This window comes from Notothenia rossii, assembly GCF_949606895.1.
Source record: "Notothenia rossii genome assembly, chromosome: 7".
Taxonomy (NCBI): domain Eukaryota; kingdom Metazoa; phylum Chordata; class Actinopteri; order Perciformes; family Nototheniidae; genus Notothenia; species Notothenia rossii.
In genome coordinates, this window is record NC_136905.1 from 52281709 (window position 1) to 52307141 (window position 25433).

The 25433-nt window shown below is 48.0% G+C and overlaps 1 protein-coding gene across 1 annotated transcript in view; it reads left to right on the forward strand.

The window, feature by feature from the left end:
• Positions 1–25433, forward strand: part of ankrd6a (ankyrin repeat domain 6a) — a gene marked incomplete at its 5' end in the record, with an annotated part of 92170 nt that overhangs the window by 61298 nt on the left and 5439 nt on the right. The window contains 5 exons of the mRNA XM_079692802.1: positions 2886–3029; positions 13537–13689; positions 14512–14625; positions 15008–15308; positions 24773–25128. Coding sequence (XP_079548928.1) covers positions 2886–3029; positions 13537–13689; positions 14512–14625; positions 15008–15308; positions 24773–25128 — 1068 coding nt within the window. The remainder of the gene's footprint in view (positions 1–2885; positions 3030–13536; positions 13690–14511; positions 14626–15007; positions 15309–24772; positions 25129–25433) is intronic.

Consider the following 25433-nt stretch of genomic DNA (forward strand, 5'->3'; position numbering starts at 1 on the left):
CACTTTGCAGGCTTTTGGTGTTGGGGAGCATTTTTCGTCCTGGGTGAAGTGTTTTTACAGTGATGCATGTTGTGTTGTGAAGGTGGGGGGAGGGCACTGTACCAGTTAAAAGGGGGATCAGGCATGGCTGCCCTATCTCAGGCCTATTATACAGTATTGCCATTGAGCCCCTTTTGTGCAGACTTAGAAACCGGCTGAGGGGCCTGTGTCTGCCAGAGTCAGCTCAGGATGTCAGTGCCTTTGTTCAGGGTCAGCGAGATATCCAGGAACTACAGGACAGTTTAGCTTTGTATAGGAAGGCTGCTTCAGCCAAAGTTAATTGGGAGAAGAGTGAGGCAGTTTTGGTAGGTCAGTGGGGTCTAGGAAATAGGCCCGGTCTTCCTGGTAACCTCAGCTGGGGAAACAAGGGTTTAAAGGTCCTGGGAGTTTGGTTGGGGTCTGAGGACATGGTTGCACAGAACTGGGAGGGATTGCTGGGAAAAGTGCAAGCTATATTAGCCAAATGGAAATGGCTGCTACCCCAGCTGTCCTACAGGGGAAGAGTTCTTGTAGCCAACAATCTGGTTGCCTCGTCTCTGTGGCACAGACTCCAGGTGTTAACCCCACCGCCGGGCCTCATGAAACAACTGCAGCGGCTCCTCGTGGATTTCTTCTGGTCGGGTCATCACTGGGTGCCAGCATCGGTCCTGTACCTACCCGTGGCGGAGGGGGTTTCAGGGCCTTGTGCACATTACTGCAAGGACTGCTGCTTTTAGACTGCAGGCAGCTCCGCGGCTGCTGTATGGTGCCTCTCCCTGCTGGCTGGCTATGGCCCGGCTGTTGCTCTGGAGGGCAGGGGGCTTTGGTTTTGATAAACACCTGTTTCTGCTGAAGGCCCCTGCGTACAAGATAACTGGACTTGCACCTTTTTACTGCGCAGTCATCAATTCCTGGAAGATTCTGAGTTTTACCAGACCACCTGACCCCCGGCCTGGGATGTGGCTGTTTGACACTGGTTTTCTTTCTGGAACCTTTTTCTCTTCAGCTCCCTAAAAAATGCGTTCATTGAAGCGAGAGTGGTAACACTTGGCCATTTCACGGGGGTCTCCACAGAGAAACTGGCTGAGGTGACGGGCATTCGATCAACCCGAGTTTTGGAGAACTTAGATGAGGTGTGGTAGTCGCTGTCGCCATCCCACCAGACTTTTGCTCTGGATGCAGATCTGGCTGACCAGTGGAGAAAGGGAAATGAGTATGTCTTTCCTGCCTTAAGTGTGGGTCCTGCGGTAGGGGAATGGAGAGAGGAGGATGGTGTCCTGCTATCACTGGGGACTCTAACACCTGGAAAGTTCAGCTCCTGCAATGGAAAGAAGCTATATCTTAGCTGCGTAAAGGTGCTAAACCTCAGTTATCTCGCAGGCATCAGAGAGTAGAGGTGGATGGATGTGTTTGGCTTGGGCTTTTCCCCTCAGGGCGGCGGGTGGATCCTGTATAAATTTGATGGCTGACATCCAATGGAGAATTATACACGGTGCAATAGCCACTAATAAATACAGAGCTCATTTTGACCCAGGCACAAGGGGGGGCTGTCCGTTCTGTTTTATGGCAGAAACATTGGAGCATTTAGTGGTGTCCTGTCCCAGATTGGCTGGTCTTAAAAAATGTTTAGCGGGGTGGGTGGAAGGGTTCGGGGAGGTGTTCTCCATACCACTTTTTGTCAATGACCCCAAATACATCCTGAAAAAGAAGGAAACCCTACTATTGATAAATGTCTTGTTTGCTAATGCAAAATTAGCAATCTTGAAAAGCAAGAACCAACTTGCTGGAGTGGGATGGACAGATGCAGTGCTCTGTCTGAGGGTGGAGCATGCGTACTATACGCTGATCAATCATCTGCAGGGGTTTCTGGATGTGTGGGCTGTTGGGCAGGTTTTGTGCTCACTGGGGGAGAATGACTTTCTAATATTGACGTTTTAAAGGATAGGTGTAGTTTTTGTTTTTAAAGTGTGTAAAAGAGGATATTTTGAAATGGGTAAAACGCTTTCAAATCGTGTTTTCAAATGATATTTATTTGGTAGTCATGAAAATCTGTTTATTTATTTATTTGATTGTGTGATGTATTAGGTTTGTTCCGACTCTTTTGCAGGGTGGGTGTTAAAACAAATGCAAATAAAATTTGTTTTAAAAATCAAAAATCTTGTTCTATCCTGGTGTTCAGCTGAAGCACTGTGGCCACACATTTGCAGAATGTGCTTGGGGATAGGGAGTAGCCAAACGGTAGCCTGTTGTACTCGCAGGCTACCCCCTGGAAGGCAAAATGCAACACAAGGGTTTGCATATAGACATTAGATACGTAGGCGGAGGTGGTGAAATGAATATGTGTATAGACAATGGTTCAATCAGATGACTGAATAACAGACTATAGGGCTTGCAGTTTCTATTACGAAGAATAATGATATTCTATTAAATAATGCCTTCATCATAACACCACAGCTTTTGTTTCTCAAAATATTCAGACACAAATACTCTGTTATTTTGCTAAAATGCGTATAAGCTTAGAGGATGGAAGTATCTTTACTATGATACAATAAGTGCTTTGTAGTATTAAACACAGACATAATATCCGGAATATGTATGAAAACACAAAATCATATACCAAGAATTGCAATAAATAAGTGGTTACTCTATTCATTTGTAAGAATGAGCAAGCCATGGGCTGATTCCATGGCTTCCTTGTTTTAGCAGTTGAAAACAGACACGTTTTGTTAAAAGATAACACACAGCTGAATAAGTTACTCTGGTGTCACAACATCTTTGCATTAAACAAATGAGACTTGCACTTAGCAGAGCTTATGACCACACTTTGCAATCTTAACTAACAGCCTGGGACTTGTCCTCCTCTACAGGCCGTAAATGAAAATGAAGTGAAGAAAAGTGAGAATAACCCCAAGAAGAATCTGCTCTGGGACGAGGCTGAAGATTTTGTTCAGAATGGAAAAGTCTATCAGCTTTACACACTGTACCGTGACAAGGATGGCAACATCAAACAGGTAACTGATGACCAAACCTCAAATCAGAAGTTCACAGAGTGCTGAGAGGGACCTAAACAACTGTCTAGGTAGCAGAACTGGTGCTAAAACTGAACATGTTGAGCTGTGTTGAGCACATCTGCTATATAAAGGATATTCTGCGGGATCATAACGACGGGTTACATATTGTAACCCTAGTTATATAAGCACAGGCGGAGCCCTCTACTGGACTCTATGGGTACTACCCTTGACCTCACTATGCAAGCGTTCACCTACTGAGAAATCTATAAACGTAGCCGGCCCCGGGGCGGGCCTACCTGAATGCGCACGCAGGCCCAGTATATAGTGTGCATCTTGAGCCGGTGAGGACACTACCTACTGACTCAGCAATCACTGTAAGTTATATTCTTGTTTAAATAGACTTCTCTGTTTCATTTATTCTACTCTGTATAATTGTTCTGTAGTTATTGTAGCTAAAACGGCAATTTCTGAGAGATTTTAAATCTCAGATCTGCTCAACTCAACCTGTAACACAGGTCTCAGTGGGTCACGCGCCTCAACCCTGCATTACAATAGGCAGGAACACTCTGCTGTCGCCCACCAGCTGAAGAAAGTGAACTAATTAGAGGGATGTGCCCCCACAGCTGTGAGAACTCAGCAATCAGGTGTCCATCTTAGGTGGCTCTTTCCTGGAGCTTCAGCTTCAGCTTCAGCCAGACGAAGACTGACAAAGACATTGGAGTCCTGTGGGAGCAAGACTGACAAAGACATTGGAGTCCTGTTGGATTCACGAGGGAGGCAAAGAGGAGGCAAATCCTACTTTGATTGAGCTAAGTATCGCTGGTGTTTTCTTTTGTTTTATTCAATTCTCTTTGGTTTCTTAGCCCCTCATAATATAATCATGTGTATTTTCTCCATTCCTGTTTATGTGTCCTCTCGCAATTATCACTGGCCCCGTGTATCTCCTAATCGATATAACCGGCCTGCTCTTGTCTATCCCACATGCTCCACTGAGATCCAACATCTCGTTTCAGGGGGGCCGTGGAACTGCCAGTCAGCTGTTCCTAAGGCTGACTTCATTTCTGGCTATGCTTCCCTGCAGTCTCTGGATTTCCTTGCTCTCACGGAGACCTGGATTTATCCATCCAACACATCCACCCCAGCAGTTCTCTCCACAGCATATTCCTTCTCCCATACACCCAGACCCACTGGCAGAGGAGGTGGCACTGGTCTCCTGCTCTCTCCCAAATGGAGCCTTTCCCTCTTCAAGCTACCTAACTTCACTCCTTCCACCTTTGAATTCCATGCCGTCACAGTAACCCATCCTATACAATTAACCATTGTTGTTCTCTACCGTCCACCAGGCGCCTTGGGGGACTTCTTGGAGGAATTAGATAATCTCCTCTCACACATCCCTGAAACTGGCCCTCCCGCTGTACTTCTCGGAGACTTCAACCTCCAGGCAGGGAAGATAGACGAACTAACATCTCTGTTAACCACCTTTGCTTTCTCACTGTCTCCATCCCCACCAACTCATAAAGCTGGCAATGTCTTTGATCTCATATTGTCAAGGAACTGCACTACTTCTAACCTCTCTGTAAACCAGCCCCAGACATCCGATCACTTCTTCATTTCTCTCTCTCTACCCCTTTCCAAACATAACAAACTAATCTCTTCTCATCCTGCACCTGTCGGCCGTAACCTTCGTTCCCTCTCCCCCTCTACCTTTGCCCCATCGGTGCTCTCAGACCTCCCTTCCTCTGATTCGTTCCAACTCCTGCCTCCAAACTCTGCTGCAGAAACTCTCCTCTCTACTCTCTCATCCTCTCTGGACTCTCTCTGTCCTCTCACATCTCGGCAGGCTCGTCAGTCCCCTCCTGCTCCCTGGCTAAATGACGCACTGCGTGCTAATAGAACCATCCTTAGGGCAGCAGAGCGGAAATGGTGGAAATCCAAACACCATGACGACCTCCTAACCCATCAGGCTCTCCTCTCCTCTTTCTCTGCTTCCATCTCTCAGGCAAAAAGCACTTTCTTTCAAGATAAGATCCAATCTTCCTATTCCAATCCCAAAAAACTATTTTCTATCTTCTCCACCCTCTTGGACCCTCCCAAAGCCCCATCCCCCTCCTCCCTTCTGTCAAGCGACTTTGTTAACCACTTTGAAAAAAAGGTTGATGATATTCGCTCTTCTTTTTCTGACTCACCTTTACTCACTGCTGGGTCACCAGACCCACCTTTCACCCACACACTAACCCCCTTTTCCCCTCTCTCTCCAAGTGAGGTTCTTACCCTCGTTACCTCTGCCCGTCACCACCTGTTCTCTGGACCCTATCCGCTCAAACCTCCTTCAGACTATCGCTCCTGATATTCTACAGTTTCTCACCCATTTCATCAACACTTCTCTAACTTCTGGTCACTTTCCAAACAGTCTCAAGGAGGCAAGAGTAAACCCTCTCCTAAAGAAACCCACTCTCAACCCGTCTGATGTTATAAACTACAGGCCTGTCTCTCTCCTCCCGTTCCTGTCTAAAACACTTGAACGCGCTGTCTTTAAACAACTCTCCTGTTATCTCCATCAGAACAACCTTCTGGATCCGCACCAGTCTGGTTTCAAGGCAGGTCACTCAACAGAAACTGCTCTCCTTGCTGTCTCTGAGGAACTGCACACGGCTAAAGCAGCATCCCTCTCCCCTGTCATCATCCTTCTGGACCTGTCTGCTGCATTCGACACGGTGAACCATCAGATCCTCCTTCACACTCTCCAAGAACTTGGAGTTTCAGACACTGCACTTTCCCTCCTCACCTCATACCTCAAAGACCGCACCTACACAGTAACTTGGAGAGGGTCAGAGTCCGACACTTGTCAATTAACTACAGGGGTCCCTCAGGGCTCTGTTCTTGGTCCCCTCCTCTTCTCCTTGTACACAAACTCGCTCGGATCTGTCATTAGCCCGCATGGTTTTTCATACCACTGCTACGCTGACGACACCCAACTAATTCTGTCCTTTCCCCGCTCAGAGACCCAAGTCGTCCCACGCATCTCTGCTTGCCCAGCAGACATCTCTCGGTGGATGTCTGCTCATCACCTCAAGCTCAACCTTGACAAGACTGAACTGCTTTTCCTTCCGGGAAAAGATTGTCCCACTCTTGACCTAGCAATCAACATCGGCACCTCTGTTGTTTCCCCGACTCAGACTGCAAGGAATCTGGGTGTGATCCTAGATAACAAACTGTCCTTCACTGCAAACATTGCTGCTACAACCCGCTGCTGCAGATACACGCTTTACAACATCAGGAGGATACGTCCCCAGATGACCCAGAAATCAGCGCAGGTTCTGGTCCAGGCTATCGTCATCTCACGCCTAGACTACTGCAACTCCCTCCTGGCTGGTCTACCTGCATGTGCCATCCGACCTCTGCAGCTCATCCAGAATGCAGCGGCTCGTCTGATCCTCAACCTTCCAAAATTCTCCCACACCACGTCGCTCCTCCGCTCCCTTTACTGGCTTCCGGTAACTGCTAGAATCCACTTCAAAACACTGGTACTTGCGTACCATGCTGTGAATGGATCTGGCCCTTCCTACATCCAGGACATGGTTAAACCGTACACCCCAGCACGCACACTCCGCTCTGTATCGGCCAAACAGCTCGCTGCACCCGCACTGCGAGGGGGACCCAAGTTCCCATCAGCAAAAACACGTGGGTTTGCTATCCTGGCTCCAAAATGGTGGAATGAGCTCCCCATTGAAATCAGGACAGCAGATAGCTTGCACATCTTCCGGCGCAGACTGAAAACTCATCTCTTTCGACTCCACTTCGAGAGATAGAATTACTAACAAAGCATTTATATACTAATAAAGGGCTGGCTTATCTAAAGCCAGTTGAGTAGCACTTCAAATGTTTGGCTCTATGAAACCTGATGCACTTATATGATTCTGTTTTCTTCAAGGTTGTATCTTCCCGGTCGAATGTACTTATTGTAAGTCGCTTTGGATAAAAGCGTCAGCTAAATGCAATGTAATGTAATAAGGCGGCCTCGCCTCCCGACCGTCATCATACACCCTCTTCAGCGAGCAGCATAGGACAAACAGGGCCCCCTAGTAGAGGACTCCGTCTGTGCTTATATAACTAGAGTTACAATATGTAACCCATCGTTATATCTCTCACAGGCTCTGCCCTCTACTGGACTTTATCGGTACAGTGGGTGGAGCGCTGATGGATACACACTCTGTCGTCCAACAACCCATCACACTGCCCCTGACCGGCTTTTTTTTGGTTAACAGCCACTGCACCGCAACCTCTCCTCCCTCTGTTATGACTGTGGAGGAGCCAGGGCCGCAGTTTACTTGGCTGATAGAGCACACACAGACCCGCTTGCCTCACGAAGGGTGTGCATGGGAAAAATAGTGAGGACGGCTCCCCCTGCCTGCTCACTGCGCCTCATGTTTCTCGGGTCCCTAAGGAGCATGGGAAAACATAAGTGCAATATGTCCAGGGGAGGGGGAAGACTTTACTGGAATTTGCACAGTAATGAAAACAAGGAAAACAAAAACCCTCTTTCGAGGAAAACTAGAACAGTGATCAATAACATAGATCCGTGAGAAGTCTGTGAGGTAAGCAGGAACGTAGGTCATAGAGAGACAAAGAAATGACAATGAACAGGAGGGAGCTAAAGGGGACACAGGTAGAAACAATCAGGGCGGGGAAAATAATCAAGGAAGCAGCAGACAGAAGGGGGCGGGGAGCGTGGAGGCCTGAAATGAGAGGGAGAATTAATTAAGGGAATAAACATAAAGCACAGGACAAAGGGACATGACAAAACTAAAATAAAGAATAAACTTTCACTATAAGTTTCTTAGACATGACAGTATCCCCCCTTCTAGGGACGGCTCCTGACGGCCCAGGCTCCTCTGAGTTGAGGCGGTCAAAATCCTCAATGAGGCTTTTATCTATGACGAAGCGGGAAGGAATCCATTGCCACTCCTCAGGACCATAACCCTTCCAGTCAACCAGTAGCTGTCGCCCTCTACCCCTTTTCCGACTAGCCAATAGTGTCTTGACTGTGTAAACCGGACCCTCCATCGATCATCCGGGGGGGCGGGGGGTTTTGGCGGTGGGAACCATAGCGCTCTCCTTCAATGGTTTTAGTTTCCCTACATGCAAGGTGGGATGTACCTTCATGGCCCTGGGAAGCCGTAGTCTCACTGAAACCAGGTTGATGACCTTGGTGATGGGAAAAGGACCCACAAACCGGGGAGCCAATTTTCGGGAGAGTACGAGGAGGGGAAGGTCTCGTGTAGAGAGCCAGACTTTTTGGCCTGGCTGGTATACAGGGGCTGGTCGGCGTTTTTGGTCTGCTGCTCTTTTAACCAGTTGTGAATTCCTGCAGAGGATCTTCCTAGCCGCAGCCCACACGCGCCGACAACGCCTGACCAGAGCGTGGGCAGACGAGACCGTGACCTCTCTCTCCGTGGCTGGGAACAGTGGCGGCTGGTAGCCATAAACACAGTGAAACGGGACAGGCCCGTGGCAGAAGTAGGGAGGATGTTGTGCGCATACTCAACCCAGATGAGGTGCTCGCTCCAGGAGAATGGATTCTGGGACACTCTAGAGAGGGGCAGGCCAGTGACGAAGTCCATGGAGATCTCTGACCAGGGTCTGTTGGGAATAGGGAGTGGTTGTAATAGTCCTATTCGCGCCCTGGAAGAGGTCTTGTTTCGAGCACAGACAGGGCACGCCTCCACATACTCGTTCACCTCCTTCTCCATGGATGTCCAACAGAAACGTTGTTTTATAATGAACATAGTTCTCTTGACTCCGGGGTGACAGGTGAGCAGCGAAGTGTGAGCCCAGTGGATCACCTGTGGTCGCTCGGCCTCCTGAACGAAAAGCCGGTTAGGCGGGCAACCCTTTGGTGCAGAAGCTCCAGCATTGGCTCGTATTACCTCCTTCTCTACTGACTAAGTCAGCGCTCCTACCACCCGTTTTAATGGGATGATGGGTTACGGCTCTTTGACTGCAGGCACAGGGTCAAACAGACAGGACAGAGCGTCAGGCTTGACATTCTGAGACCCCGGCCTGTAGGAAAGAACAAAGTCAAAACGGTTAAAAAACAAGGTCCACCTAGCCTGGCGGGAGTTCAGTCTTTCGGCTTTTCTTATATACTCCAGGTTTTTGTGATCGATCCAGACCACAAAAGGATGCTCGGCTCCCTCCAACCAATGCCTCCACTCTTCCAGTGCCAGCTTCACGGCCAGCAACTCACGGTTTCCCACGTCGTAATTTCTCTCTGCTGGGGAGAGCTTCCTGGACAGGAAAGTGCAGGGGTGAAGTTTGTTGTCCTTCTGTAGTCGCTGGGAGAGGACCGCTCCCACCCCTTCGTTGGAGGCATCCACTTCTACCACAAACTGATGAGTGGTGTCCGGCAGGGTGAGTATGGGAGCAGAGGTGAACATTCCTTTAAGCCGAGAAAAAGCCTCCTCAGCCTGAGGAGACCACAAAAAAGGCACTTGAGGGGACGTGAGGACATGAAGAGGGGCTGCAATAGCACTGAAACTCCGCACAAAACGTCTGTAAAAATTTGCAAAGCCTAAAAACTGCTGCACTTTCTTACGAGAGTCAGGGGTAGGCCAACAAGCTACTGCGCTAACCTTCTCTGGGTCCATCCTAACCTGACCTGGAGAAATGATGAAGCCCAAAAAAGTGACTGTCTCTGCATGGAATTCGCATTTTTCTGCTTTGACAAACAACCTATTCTGGAGCAGCTCTTGTAGGACCTGGCGGACATGTTGTTTATGGGTGTCAAGTTCAGGGGAGTAGATCAGAATGTCGTCAAGATAGACAAAAACGAAACGGTTCAGAAACTCCCTCAACACGTCGTTGATCATAGCCTGGAAAACAGCAGGAGCGTTTGATAATCCAAATGGCATTACAAGGTATTCATAGTGGCCTGACGGGGTGTTAAAACCCGTCTTCCATTCATCGCCCTCCCTGATCCTGACCAAATGATAAGCGTTACGCAGGTCTAACTTGGTGAAAACCTTGGCATCCTGAAGCTGCTCGAAGGCTGACGAGATGAGAGGAAGGGGGTACTGGTTTTTAACCCTAATGTCATTGAGAGGTGAGTAGTCAATACATGGCCTAAGAGACCCATCCTTTTTGCCAAAAAAAAAAAAGCCCACTCCTGCTGGTGATGAGGAAGGGCGAATAAGGCCTGTTTTGAGGGAGGCATCAATATATTCCTTTATGGCCTCTTTCTCAGGTCCTGAAATAGCATATAATCAACCCTTAGGAATTGGAGACCCAGCAATCAGGTCAATAGCACAGTCATAGGGGCGGTGAGGAGGAAGAGTCAGAGCATTGGATTTACTGAATGCTTCACTTAAATCGTGGTAGCAGGAAGGGGCTGAAAGTACATCAGGAAAATATATTTCTGGGATAGTTCCCTTTCTAACACTCCCAGTGTTACATCTCCTGTCGATCTCCGCTACCTGCTTAACACAGTGATCTGTGCAATTCTTTCCCCACCCCTCCACCCTCCCAGATTGCCAATCTATGTGAGGGTTATGAAGTTTCAACCAGGGAAACCCCAAAATGAGTGGATGTTGGGCTGAGTTAAATAAGTGAAATGACATTGTCTCGTGATGGTTAACATTACATCTTATTTCTAAAGGCTCTGTTTGGTGAGTCACTTTAAACAACAGCCGCCCATCGAGAGCACTCGCTTCCGTGAGAAGTCTTCGAGGTAAGCAGGAACGTAGGTCATAGAGAGACAACGAACTGACAATGAAGAGGAGGGAGCTAACACAATATATAAACAGGTAAAGGGGAAACAGGTGGAAACAATCAGGGCGGGGGAAATAATCAAGGACGCAGGAGACAGAAGGAGGCGGGGAGCGTGGAGGCCTGAAATGAGACGGAGAATTAATTAAGGGAATAAACATAAAGCACAGGACAAAGGGACATGACAAAACTAACATAAAGAATACACTTTCACTATAAGTTTCTTAGACATGACAAGCTCTAATAACTGCTTTACAGTTAACATCTGGAATTTTTTGCAGGCGATGTGCTGCGGAGATCTAGGATGGGTCTGAATTCTCCTGTCTTCTTGGGAACCAGGAAGTACATAGAATAAAGCCCCCTCTCCCTGTGCTGGGGGAGCAAAACAGACACCACTAGTTTTTGTAACAGGGTCTGAATCTCTGCTGAAAGAAACCTTTCTGGAATGGTAGATTTGTCTCTCTTACACCTTTGAACAGAGGAGGGATGCTGCAAAACTGAAGTGTATAACCCTGTTTCAGCGTCCTGTCCATCCACTCTGTTAATACACAGCTGTGCTTCCATTCCACATAACATTGTGTTAGGGGATGAGCAACCAGCATGGGGGCCACAGCTAAGAAGCTGTGGTACTCCCTGGTGGCCCACTCTGCCGCAAAACTCCCCAAGAAGGGAAGTTCTGCCCATTGGGGGCTGACACAGAAAGGGCCTCCGATTTTCTACTGAGGTCCCTGAACGCACCGCGGCACGCTCTCGTGGGGGGTGTTACGTGCTCCCCTCCTCTTTGTCTCTCTGTCTCCCTGCTGCACAGACACACCTGGTCCGCCCCTGGCTCCGCCTCCCCCAGGTGTACTAATTACGTTCAGCTGGGGACTTGAAAAGCAGAAGCTGGAGGAGAAGAGTTCTCTTTCCCGATCTTGACGCCGGAAGACGTTGACCGTGGACTTCCTCCTTCTACTGATCTCTAGTTCCGAGTGTTTTGTGTCTTTTGTACGCTGGAGTAACAGGTAGTCTAGGTTTTTCGCGGCTTTGTTTTCTCCCGTTGGGTTTTGTTAGATTTCTGGGTAGCGGAGGGAAGCTCTGGGTCCTACGGCCCGTGGTGTGGCTGGCCCAGGCCCCCTTGTCGTTTTGTTTGTTTCCTGTCCTCCTCCGCCCTTGTTCATTTGCCGGCTGGCCATGTGAGTACGGTTGTGTTACAATAAATGAACACCGTTAAATGCTGCGTGTTTGCTGTGTTTTATTTTATGTTGTGGGTCTCCCCAACGAGTCTCTACCACTAGTAGGGGGCGGGTCGTAACAGGGGCGCGCGCTATGCCATAATGCAATTCTCCCTCAAACAAAAAAATGCATTACCCTGAGTTTTTACGCTAAGTGCTGTGTGCCTCCTGACAATCACACGCCGGCCATAATGCCCCTGTATCCGCAGAGCACTCTGATGGCACTTCCTGCGGTTTATTACCCTCGCCTGCGCATGCCCACTAGCTGCTTCCTTTACTGGAGTTACAACTGGGGCAGCGAGTGGGGAATCAGTACCGTTAACATCATGTGGAAGTGTGGAATTGTGCAAATAAATTTAATTTAGACTAGGATAAATGCAATCATCTTTTTTATTGAAAGTATGCCTCACAACACTTGCATTACATCCTGTGTGGAAGAGGCCGCCCTCCCCACCGGGACGCTTCCTCCCACCGCCAGTCAGCTCCGGGAGGACGGCGCACCCCACCCCGAAGCTCTCTGCTGAGGTGGGGCCGGAGCCGGAGCCTGCCGGGGCCGGCCAGTTCGTCCCCGCGATTGCCGGTTCTGAGCCGGGTCCGCGGGACGGGTCGCGGAGGTGGAGGCGGCAACGGGAGCCAAGGGGGCTCTATACCATCGCCTTTCTCTTCTCCTCACCGTCGTGCCGCGCTCTCTCCCCTGCAGAGCAGCTCAAGGAAGGGCCAGTGGTAGCATACGGCTAAGCTGCAGTCGCTCTTCCTCCAGGCAGCGGAAGCGCTGGGTAACCGACTTGATCGACCCAAAGAGCCCCTCCGTGGATACGGGGGCCCCAAGGAGATCCTCGCGGTCCTTCCTGGACAGCGCGGTGAGTCCCAGCCACACGTGACGTGACACCACCGTGTCCAGGGACATGACACGGCCAGCTGCAGCGGCTACACCGTGGATCAGATTGTTCATCTGACCAATACAGGGGTCCGAATAATATCCCTCGTCGGGGGCGAGGCGACTCCCTGAGGGGAAATCAAGGAGACGCCCAACACACCAAGATTATTGGCCGCTGCTGCCATCTGCGCACAGAGCCGGAATATTTTATCCAAATACTCCAGCATTTCCCGGTCACGAGGCAGCGGGGGCAGAGGTTTTTTCCCCTCCACACATCCAGCTGCCTTCAGAAGCAGATGGGCCACCAGGCTCTCATCAAGGGGGGTTACGCCGGGACCTACTGTGTCCGAGCGGCCCTGCACCCTCAGGAAACCTGACATGCCTGCCACTGGAGCCCTCGTTCTCAGTGGCTGCCGCCACGTCACCTCCACACACTGCCAGCGGGGGCGAAACGAAGGTCGGCTGTGGTAGTGGCGGGGGGAGCAGTAGCCCCACACGTCCCACCGCGATGGCCATCACCGATTTCTCAGTAGGTGAACGCTTGCATAGTGAGGTCAAGGGCAGTACCCATAGAGTCCAACAGAGGGCGGAGCCTGTGAGAGATATAACTGCTACTGAGTGTGATGCTTCTGATTGTGCCCACTGTCTTCAGACACAGGCCAGTGGATGCCACTGTAAGCCCCTGCTGGAGAAGCTGGAGGGCCAGCTGACAGAAACTCAGGAGGAGATGAGGCTGCACATCCTCAACGTCCAGGAGCAGGTCAACCGGAGACTCAGCAAGATGGACCACAGGAACAGACACCAGGTCAGCCTCTGAGTACACATCAGGACTTCTATTTCACTAGCAACGACCAGCAAAAACAATATTTGTTTAGGGATGCTGTCTGTCAGGCCGGTCTGGAGGACAGACTGAAGTCCAAGCAGGGGAAGACTCAGAGTGGGGGGGTTCTATCTCAAGCGGGTTTCTACTTGAAGTCTCCTAACTGTAGCTAGAATGAGCACTACATGTAGATTAAAGAGAAAGAGATAGGGGAAGACAGGAAGAAAAGGGGGAAGGAATGTAGTGATGAAGTGGTGGAATTAATATAGGAAGGGAGGGATGAAGGGTTGAAGAGTCAAAGGCATATGAAGGGAAGGAGGAATAATGGATGAAGGGATGTCATTTGGGAGGGATCAAGGTTCAAAGGGATGTGGAAGGGAGGAATGAATGGACAAAGGATGCAGGCACGGAGAGATGGATTGATGAAGGGATGTAGGGAGAGAGAAATAAAGGGATGAGTGTATGAAACAAGTCCAGATGTGTTGTACAGTAGTTTAGCAGGTGATCAGAGGGGTGTCGAGATTTGGCCCCTCTCCAGGACCTGAGTTTAATTATTCATTGCTTTGACCTTCAATTTCTTAAACTGATGTTTTAGTTCATTTGGATGGTCAAAGTGTGATATAAATTCCTACATTTCTGTGTGAATCTATACATTTATTGGGCAATATGACTGAAGAACAATAAACTCAGATCTACATTGTTTGACCATATTGACTATTCAAATACAGATTGCATGTGCATTAACCAACGTTTATTTTAAATTCAAATATAGCAATTTTTCAAGCAATTATTCCTACTCCTGTGCAGATGAAGGTGCTGGACCTCCTGAGTGAGCAGAGAGCCGCAGCAGAGAGGAGGAGGACGGGGTTCAGGATCGAGCAGAGAGCCACCCAGGGCCGGGAGGAGGCCCTCATGACACAGGTTCATGACGGATGCAATTGATACAATAATGAAAGGAAAATGCAGCAATATCTATACTATGTTCATGTCAAATATTGTAAGATAAAACTGCATGTAAAATGTAATACTGTACCATGGAAAAACATAATGTTTACTGTCATAATATATAGAATTGTATTCCAAACAAATGTATGTGCTTTGAACAAATGAAGGTGAAGACACACTCTACATAACCTCATACTGATTATAAATAAAAGGTCAATGTTGTTTGACACAACTATGTATCAAATAACTGTAAAAAGAGTCACCTGAGGACTGAGAGTTATCTTTATTATAAGAGAGATGCCAGATTTCACAGAATAAAAGTCAGAATTCTCAGAATGTAGAATATGTTCTCCTGCAGGCCGCGGTGAGTCACGAGCTGAAGAGGTGGTGTGTGTCCCAGCTGAAGGACATGGATGCCCCCCTCCCAGCCAGAGGCCAGTACTACCACCTACTCCCGTCCCAGTCTGTGGAGCAGTGTGCAGCAGACGCTGACCTGGAGTCAGTGCCCCTGCTGTCGGTGCTGTCCGGAGACAGCAGCACGTCCCTGGCTACCTACGTCAACATCCTGCCGTCCAGATCCTCCGTTAGTGTGGGGGGGGCGGAGCCGGACATGGTGGGGGGCAAGACCTACTTTGAAATGAAAGTGAACAGGTCACCAGGTGAGATTCAGAACAGCTTCTTCAAAGCAGTCAATACAGATTATTTTGGATCCTCCTGGACGCAAATTTGTGGACACGAAAAAGGTTGACTGTAGTAGTAGCACAAATAAAAGAGGCCCTTTTCTGCTATTTCCCTTTCCTGTAGTGGGTTTGCTGCATGCAGTGTTGGGACTAACGTTACAGAGTAACGCGTTACTGTAACGCCGTTATTTTTGGCAGTAACTAGTACTCTTAACGCATTTTTAAATTCAGTAACTCAGTTAACGTTACTACATGGTGAGTTACTCCGTTATTATTTTGTATATAGTCTCGGCTCCCAGGCGTTGGTGAGCGGCGCCAACGGCAAGGCGAACAGAGATGAGAACTGTACTTAAGTACAGTACTTGAGTAAATGTACTTAGATACTTCCTGTGTCACATGCGGAGACGCGCTGTGGGCGTGTTTGTGTTTACTAACAAGACTATCATGGCGGCGGAGCTCAAGTCGAGTTTCTCCGCCTGAAGATATTCTCACTATTTCACTTTTGTCGAGCACAAAGAAAAGAACGTTTTAGTTAAATGTAAGTTGTGTCTTGGCGGGTCAAAGATCCTATCTACTGCCCAAAACAACAATTCAAATCTGTTGAAACATCTGCAGAAACAACATGCTGGGACGAAGCTAGTAGCTAAAACCACAGACCCAGATTCATCCGACGGCACTCCACCTCCACCTAAGCAACAGCGGCTGGATTTTAACCCAGGGACTGCTAGCCAGGGAAAAGTTGATAAAGCCATTGTACGGTATGTTGTAGAACACATGCAGGCTATTTTTAATATTTCTATTGCTATTTCTTGATCAACAGATTGTATTATGCTCCAATGCAATAACAGTACTGAAATTAAGGCTATAAGGGCATTAATGGGAGCCCTTCTTTATTTATTTTTACTTTTTAAATTTACTTTTTGGTGTAAGTAATCAGTAAAGTAACTGAGTTACTTTTGAAATGAAGGATCTAGTAATGGTAACTAGAACTAAGAACCAGCACCTTACCGTGGTAGAGAGGTTTGTGTGCCCTGATGAACCTGGGGGCTGTGTTGTCTGGAACCTTGTGTTCCTGGTAGGGTCTCCCATGGCAAATTGGTCTCAGGAAAGGGGCCAGACTAAGATTGGTTCACAAGACCTCATGAAAGACGACACACGAAGTGAGGATACCCGGCCCGGAGGAAGCCCGGGGTCCCCTTCTGGAGCCAGGCCCAGAAGGAGGACTCGTCGGCGAGCGTCTGGTGGCCGGGCTTGCCACGGAGCCCGGCCGGGCACAGCCCGAAAAGGCAACATGGGCAACACCTCCGCTTCTCCGTCCCGCGGGCCCACCAGCTACGGGAAACAGCGATGGGGTCGGGTGCGCTGCCAGAAGGGTGGCAGTGAAGGCAGAGGGTCTCGACGGACCAGACCCGGGCGACAGAAGCTGGCTTTGGGGACGTGGAACGTCACCTCTCTGGGGGGGAAGGAGTCGGAGCTTGTGCGGGAGGTGGAGCGTTACCAGTTGGATCTGGTTGGGCTCACCTCTACGCACAGCGTCGGCTCTGGAACCTTACTTCTGGATAGGGGTTGGACTCTATTCTTCTCCAGAGTTGCTCAAGGTGTGAGGCGCCGGGCGGGTGTGGGGATACTCACAAGTCCCCGGTTGGGTGCTTCGTTGTTGGAGTTTAGCCAAGTGGACGAGAGGGTCACCTCCCTACGCCTGCGGGTTATGGGGGGGAAAACTCTGACTGTTGTGTGTGCTTATGCACCCAACAGCAGTTCAGAGTATACGGCCTTCTTGGAGACCCTGGAAAGAGTCCTGTATGGGGCTCCTGAAGGGGACTCTTTAATCTTGCTGGGAGACTTCAACGCACATGTGGGCAATGATGGAGACACTTGGAGGGGAGTGATTGTGAGGAATGGCCCCCCTGATCTGAACCGGAGTGGTGGTTTGTAACTGCACTTCTGTGCTAGTCATGGATTGGCCATAACAAACACCATGTTCGAACATAAGGATGCTCATAAGTGTACGTGGTACCAGAGCACCCTAGGCAGAAGGTCCATGATCAATTTCGTTATCGTATCATCGCACCTGAGGCCGTATGTTTTGGACACTCGGGTAAAGAGAGGGGCGGAGTTGTCAACTGATCACAACCTGGTGGTGAGTTGGGTCGAATGGCGGGGGAAGCCTCTGGATAGACCTGGTAAGTACGTGTAGTTCGGGTGAACTGGGAACGTCTGGAGGAGGCCCAAGTTCAGGAGGCCTTCAACTCACACCTCCGGCGGAGCTTTTCGGGCATTCCTGTGGAGGTTGGGGACATCGAACCAGAGTGGTCGGTGTTAAAAGCCTCTATTGCCGAAGCCGCGGCGGGGAGCTGTGGTCTCAAGGTCCTAGGTGCCTCAAGGGGCGGTAACCCTCGAACCTCCTGGTGGACACCGGTGGTCAGGGAAGCCGTCTGACTGAAGGAGGATTTGTTATCCCGGGGGACTCCCGAGGCAGTTGCAAGGTACCGACAGGCCCGAAGGGCAGCAGCCTCAGCCGTGTCCGAGGCAAAGCAGCGGGTGTGGGAGAAGTTCGGAGAAGACATGGAAAAGGACTTTCGGGCGGCACCAAAGTTGTTCTGGAAAACTGTCCGACACCTCAGGAGGGGGAAGCAGGGAACAATCCAAGCTGTGTACAGTAAGGATGGGACGTTGTTGACCTCAACTGATGGAGTGTTAGGGCGTTGGAAGGAGCACTTTGAGGAATTCCTGAACCCGACAACTCCGCCCTCTATGTTAGAGGCAGAGCTGGAGTATGACGGGGGATCGACACCAATCTCCCGGGGGCAGGGCCGCCTTAATGCACGGGCTGACCTGGGCTGAAGCCCAGGGGCCTACGGAGATCGGGGGCCTATCATGAGCCAATTAAAAAATTAAATTTTTTTTTAAAAAAATTCTTTTTTTTTTATTTCGGGTGTTTTTTTTTTTTTAAATAAACAAATTCTTGGCTTTCAGAATAGGAAACTTTCATTTCCAAAATCACACGATAAATACATTTTTGAATCTTGTAAAGGGAAGACGACAGCTCTCCCTCGCCACTCTGTTGTTCCACAGCGCCGCCCCCCTCCCTCCACTGAAATTATTATTGTAAGACGTAGAGTAATGATAGATAACACAGCAAGGTCCGTTACAGTTTGTTTTCATCTGATTTTAAAAAAACAAAGTCTTGGCTTTCAGAATATTAAACTTGTTTCGGCAAATTCAGATGATAAATACAACTTTGAAGCTTGTAACGGCATAATTACAAGCGGAGAACGGAGTAACTTGACGTCACAGCAGGCATAACAACAGCCGATGTTTCTCGTGAGGGTTTTCCCCGGGAAACAAACACAATACACACAAACGCAAATATACACAAACACCCACACGTCAGAATGAGAATATGTTTCACATGTGACTTATTCAAATTGCGAGTGATTGAGTGAAGAAAAAGTTTGAGTGGCGCTCGGAAAAGGAAATTGTTGAGGGAAAAGGAGTTTCGAGACAAGCAGCTATTACAAAAAATGCCGACGCTTACAGGTTATTTTAAACCTGTAGGCCAGGATGAGGAGGAAGGACAGATGAGTTCTGTACCGAGCGGTAGTGGTGCCGGCCGCGGGGCCTCGGAGACAAGTAGGCCGTCTGGTTCTGATAGCGATGGAGTAGCGGGAGAGGAAAAACCGACAGGAGGGACATTATCTGTTGGAGGAGATGGAGAGGACGACGAGGACTTGCTACGTGGAGGGGAGCCAACGGCAACCGGACAAATACATGAGGGAGGCCCGATACGTCACTCATATGGAGGAGAGGACCGGGCGCGTGTAGAGCAGAGTGGAGAAGTGCGATCACAGAGCCTGCCGAGGCTATAAATGACTTTGATTTGTTGTTTAAATAGGGGGCCTACAAAAACTATCAGCCCCAGGGCCTGATGGCAGGTTAAGGCGGGCTTGCCCGGGGGGGGTCACTGAGGTCGTCAAACAACTTCACAATGGCAAAGCCCAGGGGGTGGATGAGATCTGCCCAGAAATGCTGAGGGCTCTGGGTGTTGAGGGACTGTCATGGTTGACATGTCTCATCAACGTTGCGTGGAAGTCGGAAACAGTACCGAAGGAGTGGCAGACCGGGGTGGTGGTTCCCCTTTTTAAAAAGGGGGATCAGAGGGTGTGTGCCAATTACAGAGGCATCACACTACTCAGCCTCCCCGGGAAAGTTTACTCTAAGGTACTCGAAAGGAGGGTCAGGCCGATTGTCGAACCTCAGATTGAGGAGGAACAATGCGGATTCCGTCCTGGTCGTGGAACGACGGATCAGCTTTTTACTCTCGAAAGGATCCTGGAGGGGGCCTGGGAGTACGCTTATCCAGTCTACATGTGTTTTGTAGACTTGGAGAAGGCGTATGACCGGGTTCCCAGGGAGTTACTGTGGGAGGTGCTGCGGGAGTATGGGGTGAGGGGGTCTCTACTCAGGGCCATCCAATCTCTGTACTCCCAAAGCGGGAGCTGTGTCCGGGTCCTCGGCAGTAAGTCGGACCCATTTCCGGTGAGGGTTGGCCTCCGCAGGAGGATCAGCACCTCCAAATCTGAGGCCATGGTTCTCAGCAGGAAACCGATGGACTGTCCACTCCAAGTAGGGAATGAGTCCTTACCCCAAGTGAAGGAGTTCAAGTATCTCGGGGTCTTGTTCTCGAGTGAGGGAACAATGGAGCGTGAGATGGGTCGGAGAATCGGAGCAGCGGGAGCGGTACTGCAGTCGCTTTACCGCACCGTTGTGACGAAAAGGGAGCTGAGCCAGAAGGCAAAGCTCTCTGTCTACCGGGCCATTTTCGTTCCTACCCTCACCTATGGTCATGAAGGATGGGTCATGACCGAAAGAACGAAATCGCGGGTACAAGCGGCCGAGATGGGTTTTCTCCGCAGGGTGGCTGGTGTCTCCCTTAGGGATAAGGTGAGAAGTTTGGTCATCCGGGAGGGACTCAGAGTTGAACCGCTCCTCCTTCGCGTCGAAAGGAGCCAGTTGAGGTGGTTCGGGCACCTAGTTAGGATGCCACCTGGGCGCCTCCCTAGGGAGGTGTTCCAGGCACGTCAAGCTGGGAAGAGACCAAGGGGTGGACCTAGGACCAGGTGGAGGGATTATATTTCTTCGCTGGCCTGGGAGCGCCTTGAGATCCCCCAGTCAGAGCTGGTTGATGTGGCCAGGGAAAAGAAAGTTTGGGGCTCTCTGCTGGAACTGCTACCTCCGCGACCTGACCACGGATAAGCGGGAGAAGATGGATGGATGGATGGATGGATGGATGGGTAACTAGTTACTGATTTTCAGTAACTAGCACAACACTGGGTGCATGTAAATGGTCTGCAAAGGCTCAAATTACTTTGTTCCCTCCAGAGGGGAGGATGAAAAGAGGTGCTGCAGTACAGGCAGTATGAGAAAAATAAAGAGCTTTTTGAACATTAATGCATGGAGACATGTCACAGGAGTAGGGATGGGTATTGTTAGGATTATATCGATACCAATACTGCTTATCGATACCGGTATTTTTCGATACTCTTATCGATACTTTTCAATTATTTAGTGCTCAAAATTATAGGCATGATTACAAGATGTGAAGATTAAACAACAGTCATTTTATTGTAATTTATTTGTATTTATTATTGAATGTAACTTTTTCAATGTCATACCAAGCAGGTATGAGTGTGTTTGACAGTGTGTCTCTGGAAGGGGGGCTGTAATTAGGGGCAGTTCATAAATCCATGTAAACATGACCATTATTCAGTTAAAACGAGACGCTGCATGCGCACCTCTTAAACCGGAAGCTCCGGTCGCCTAACCATTATAATCCGTTTATTGCGTTTATTATTTATAATTGTAATAATGGATTATCAGTAATCATTTTAAAGTTACACAGAGACATTGGATTAACCGTTTTTTGCCCTTGAACACAACTTTTGATCACAAAACAGCAAAGGTAAGACATAATTATCATCATGGCTACGTAAAGTGAAGTTGTTTTTTTTGCTCTTTCCTGGCTGCTAGTTCATCGAGTTTTGGTCGTACAATGATGAGATTTATGCCAATGGAATCTGTGGAATCTCAGCTTTCATGTGATATGTCGTGTGTGCAGATAACATGACGTAGAAAAGATCGATTTTGCCAGTTATGTGCTAAAGTAGCCGTTAGCCCTGTTAGCCCCTTTCGCTAAGTGTTGATTTAGACTCTTGGTGTTGGACTTCTGTTCCGTGTAGGTAAAATGGTCAATATCGTCTGTTGGCTGAGTTTTTTCCCGTTAAGTGGGTATGCATCATTAATAGGTTGTTAAATGTTAAGAAGCCTTGAGATCCTGTTTCTTACAAGATGTTGCGCCTGCACCCGGGAGTCTCACAATAATAAGTGCGCTGTTAGGAGAGATGACGACTGGCATTCACAGTGGCCAATCAGAGTGCTACTCAAACTGGATACGTCACACGGGATGAGGGTTCCCAACCAACCAGAATTGTTTAAACTAAGGAAGTAGCGTAATTCATATACCGATAGAGGCACCGTTTGTCCAGCAGCTTAACGGTATACCGATACCGTCCAATCGGCTACCGGTACTGACTTAGTACCGGTACCCATCCATACACAGGAGAGATACTAAATACTAACGTGAACCTGAACATGAGCAGAATAGGGCCCCTTTAATATCGACTTAGCCTTCTCCATTACAACTTAAGCTATTTTAAGAAATGGTAATAAATAATTGTGGTGCATTGATGATGTTTTTTTGTATGTCGACCAGGAAGTAATCATCACAACAAAAAGCAATGGGGTTTTGGATTCTTGCAGAAAATATTTTTAAACTATACTTCAGAGTTATAATCTCCACATAATAAAGTACTTTTAATGATTTTTGAAGCTTAAGTGGAATCTCCAGAAGTACCGCTAAGCTAAAGGCGGCTAATGTTCAGCGTGATGATGTTAAGTAGTCTCATTTCAACCCAGTCTCACGGCATTTCGTGTTATAGTCACAACATTTAATCTATTGATTCGTGATCACCAACACGATTTTCCCCTTTTTTTCGTCTCACACAGAACGATTTTAAAAGCAATGTATTTCTATAGGTAGTGTGTTTCATGCCTGCACCTGTCTTGGAAGGCCGGAAGCTGTGTGGTTCATAAAAACATGTTCTTACTCAATATGAAGCCACAATTATTGTTTTTATTTTAAATCGTATCATGTCAGACTTTGTTTGCCGTCCGTGAGGAAAATAAATGGGGCTCAGAGCCTCAGAATACTGAAATCTGTATTTTCTAAATCCTTTTTTACTTCTAATTAGTTTTTATTTTCTAAATAACACACTGTTATTTACCCAACAATAACACACAATTATCCTTGTTTTGATTTATTTGGCGTCTGTCAAGAATTGAATTTCAAAATAAGATAACCGGAAACAGGCGTAGGCCTATATGGGACATTTTGATAGGAAATTGAAGATGTTGTTTAATTGCTGATACATTTATGATCCACGTCACGTATTCAGTTTCAGTGGCAGTTCTTCCAGTTTGTCCAAAGGTCTTCTAATCAGGGCTCTATAAATAAAGAACTACGGCAGATGTGTAATAATGAAGGCAGCCGAACCGTGTATTACAATTCCATTATGTGATGACTTTCAAAGAGAAAAGCAAGAACACTCGGAATAAAGTTTTTTTTTTTTTTTTAATGTTTTTCGGATTTCACTGGGTTGCTCATTTAGCCACTTGTTAGCAACCACTGTTTTTATGACATATAGAAGCTTCCGACATTCACCAGTAGGATATTTACTGATGTATTTTATGCTGTACAACAAAATATGAAAGTCTCTTAACCTAGTGTTGACCAGAGAACTTATTTGAGGCATGTAACCAAAAACACTGACTTTGAGACGAGGGAACAGAAGGTGGTCAGATCTTTAGTACCTAAGCTACTGTATGAGAGCTTCATTTGCATACCGCAGTGGCGAGCCGTGACTTTTATACCTAGGCCCTGACACCCCCCCCACTTCCCTCGAAAAAAAAAAGATAAGAAGAGTTATTACGTCACAGCGTATACTTCAGCATAATATCAAAACAACGGCCAGGGTGCAAAACGCATCAATGACAGCGACTCTCTACCACACAAAACAACACCATTTATATAAACACCTATCATGACAGGGCACCCACAGCCAAGTAACAATTACAAATGAATTAAGTCGGCACGGCGGCTCACATTGAAAATGACTTAGGCCTACCTTTGATGATCAAATCATTGAAACACAAAGTCCATCCTCCTGTCCTTTTGGATGAAGTACTTGATGGCGGGGTCATGCAGCTGATCCTTTGCTTTTAAAGCAATCATCAATTCTTTCTCGATAGAAATTAAGGCCAAGTCTGACCGTCTGACTTGCCCAGTCGTGGTCCTCGAGTAGCGTTTTATGCGCTTCAGCGCAGAGAATGACCTCTCCACAGACATCCCGTTGTTGTTGCTCATCCAGCTGGAGCTCTATCCTGGTGTCCCCAAATGTTTTAAGGCGAATAGTAGCTCTGAGGTGACTTGAAGCATTCTGATGGCGATGTGCTGATTTGGATAAACTTCCTAAATCAGAATATCCATCTCTGGCCCATGACCCACTGTCCGCGCCAAAAAGCAAGCAAGCAAGAAGAGCAGTAAAGCTTTTGTTCACTGGTTGATCCGGTCATCCAGTTGTATCTGGCGTAATTGCCGGTAAAATGCCTCGAAACATTTAAAAAAAAAAAACTAAATTAAGCTGTGGTGTTGTGTTGGTCTCCCTTTGGTAATCAACTCAAATGTATCATTGTAACTCAATCTTGAAAAAGACTTGGTTAATAATTTCGCAATTATGTCATCACTATCACTGACGTGAGCCATCATGAACGAACTTATGCTAATTCACTACTTCCGCCTAGCTTGACCCATTGTTATAACACATGCATAAACTTGACAGCGGTCGGAAGTTTTCATAAAGTCTGCGATAATAAAGCCCACCCATTTAGAGGGAAGATATGATTGGTCAATTGTACTGTCATTTGACATTACTCTCTCGTTGAGTTCCTATAGCTGGGCCCTCTGTGAATTGATAGCTGGACCACTATTCAGCTCCTGTCTTCACAGTGACTCACAGAGACGGCTAAAGGAGCTTCTTTCATTTAACCCTTCACATTCAAACAGAGACTGAATAGGCAGATTCGAAGGATTTATTTCTTTGGAAATGTTATTTTAAATACAATTAAATCAAGTTATTTTGGTAAAACTAATGAAAAATATAACAAAGAAAATATTTAAAAATATATATTACATGTATCTTTTTATTTTTTTAGAATAACTTAGGCCCTCAGAGAGGGCCTAGAGGGCCCTGACGGCTCGCCACTATACCGTGGTTATGCTGTGTCTGATGGATGATTTATATGTCTCTCCCCCCTCCTGTCATCAGATGACTACGAGAACACCACCCTGTTCCCTCTGCCTGCCAGCAGCAGCTCCGGGCTCCTGCTGGCCTCTGGAGACCCCCTGTGGCAGCTGCCGGGGGGGCAGGACAGTCCCATCACAGCAGTGGTGCCCATGTGTGGGGGGGGCTTCTCAAGCAGCACCAGCCAGTCCAGCCTCAGCACCCCGGCCCCTCCCCTGACCCAGCACCAGGACCAGCTCTACAACACACACTTTGCAGAGGTGTGTGTGCAGAGGAGGGCGGGGGTCCCCAATGAGAGCACCACCACCCTGGAGTTCTTCTTCGACCGGCCTCCTGAGCCCACCTTCACTCAGGAGAGGAACAGTCAGCATGCCATGGAGGTGAGTGGAGGAAGAACTGTCCCCCCGAGAGCAAGCAGGACAGGTTTAGATTGGACCTGTCAATGAAGCACACTCTAAAACCTGATTTCCATTTAGCTTTGCAGGCCGACATGTAAAAAAAGAATGAAAATAAAGAATGTCCTTTTTATTTTCAATCCTTTAACACCACGGCAGACACCAGTATTCACATTCTGTACATCACACACTGTACAATTCATCGTTGCTTTTACTATAATAAACCCACACTCAACTCTGGAGAGACACTTCTTATTCAAAGTGTGCAGACAGTGTAGAAAAGTAACAAT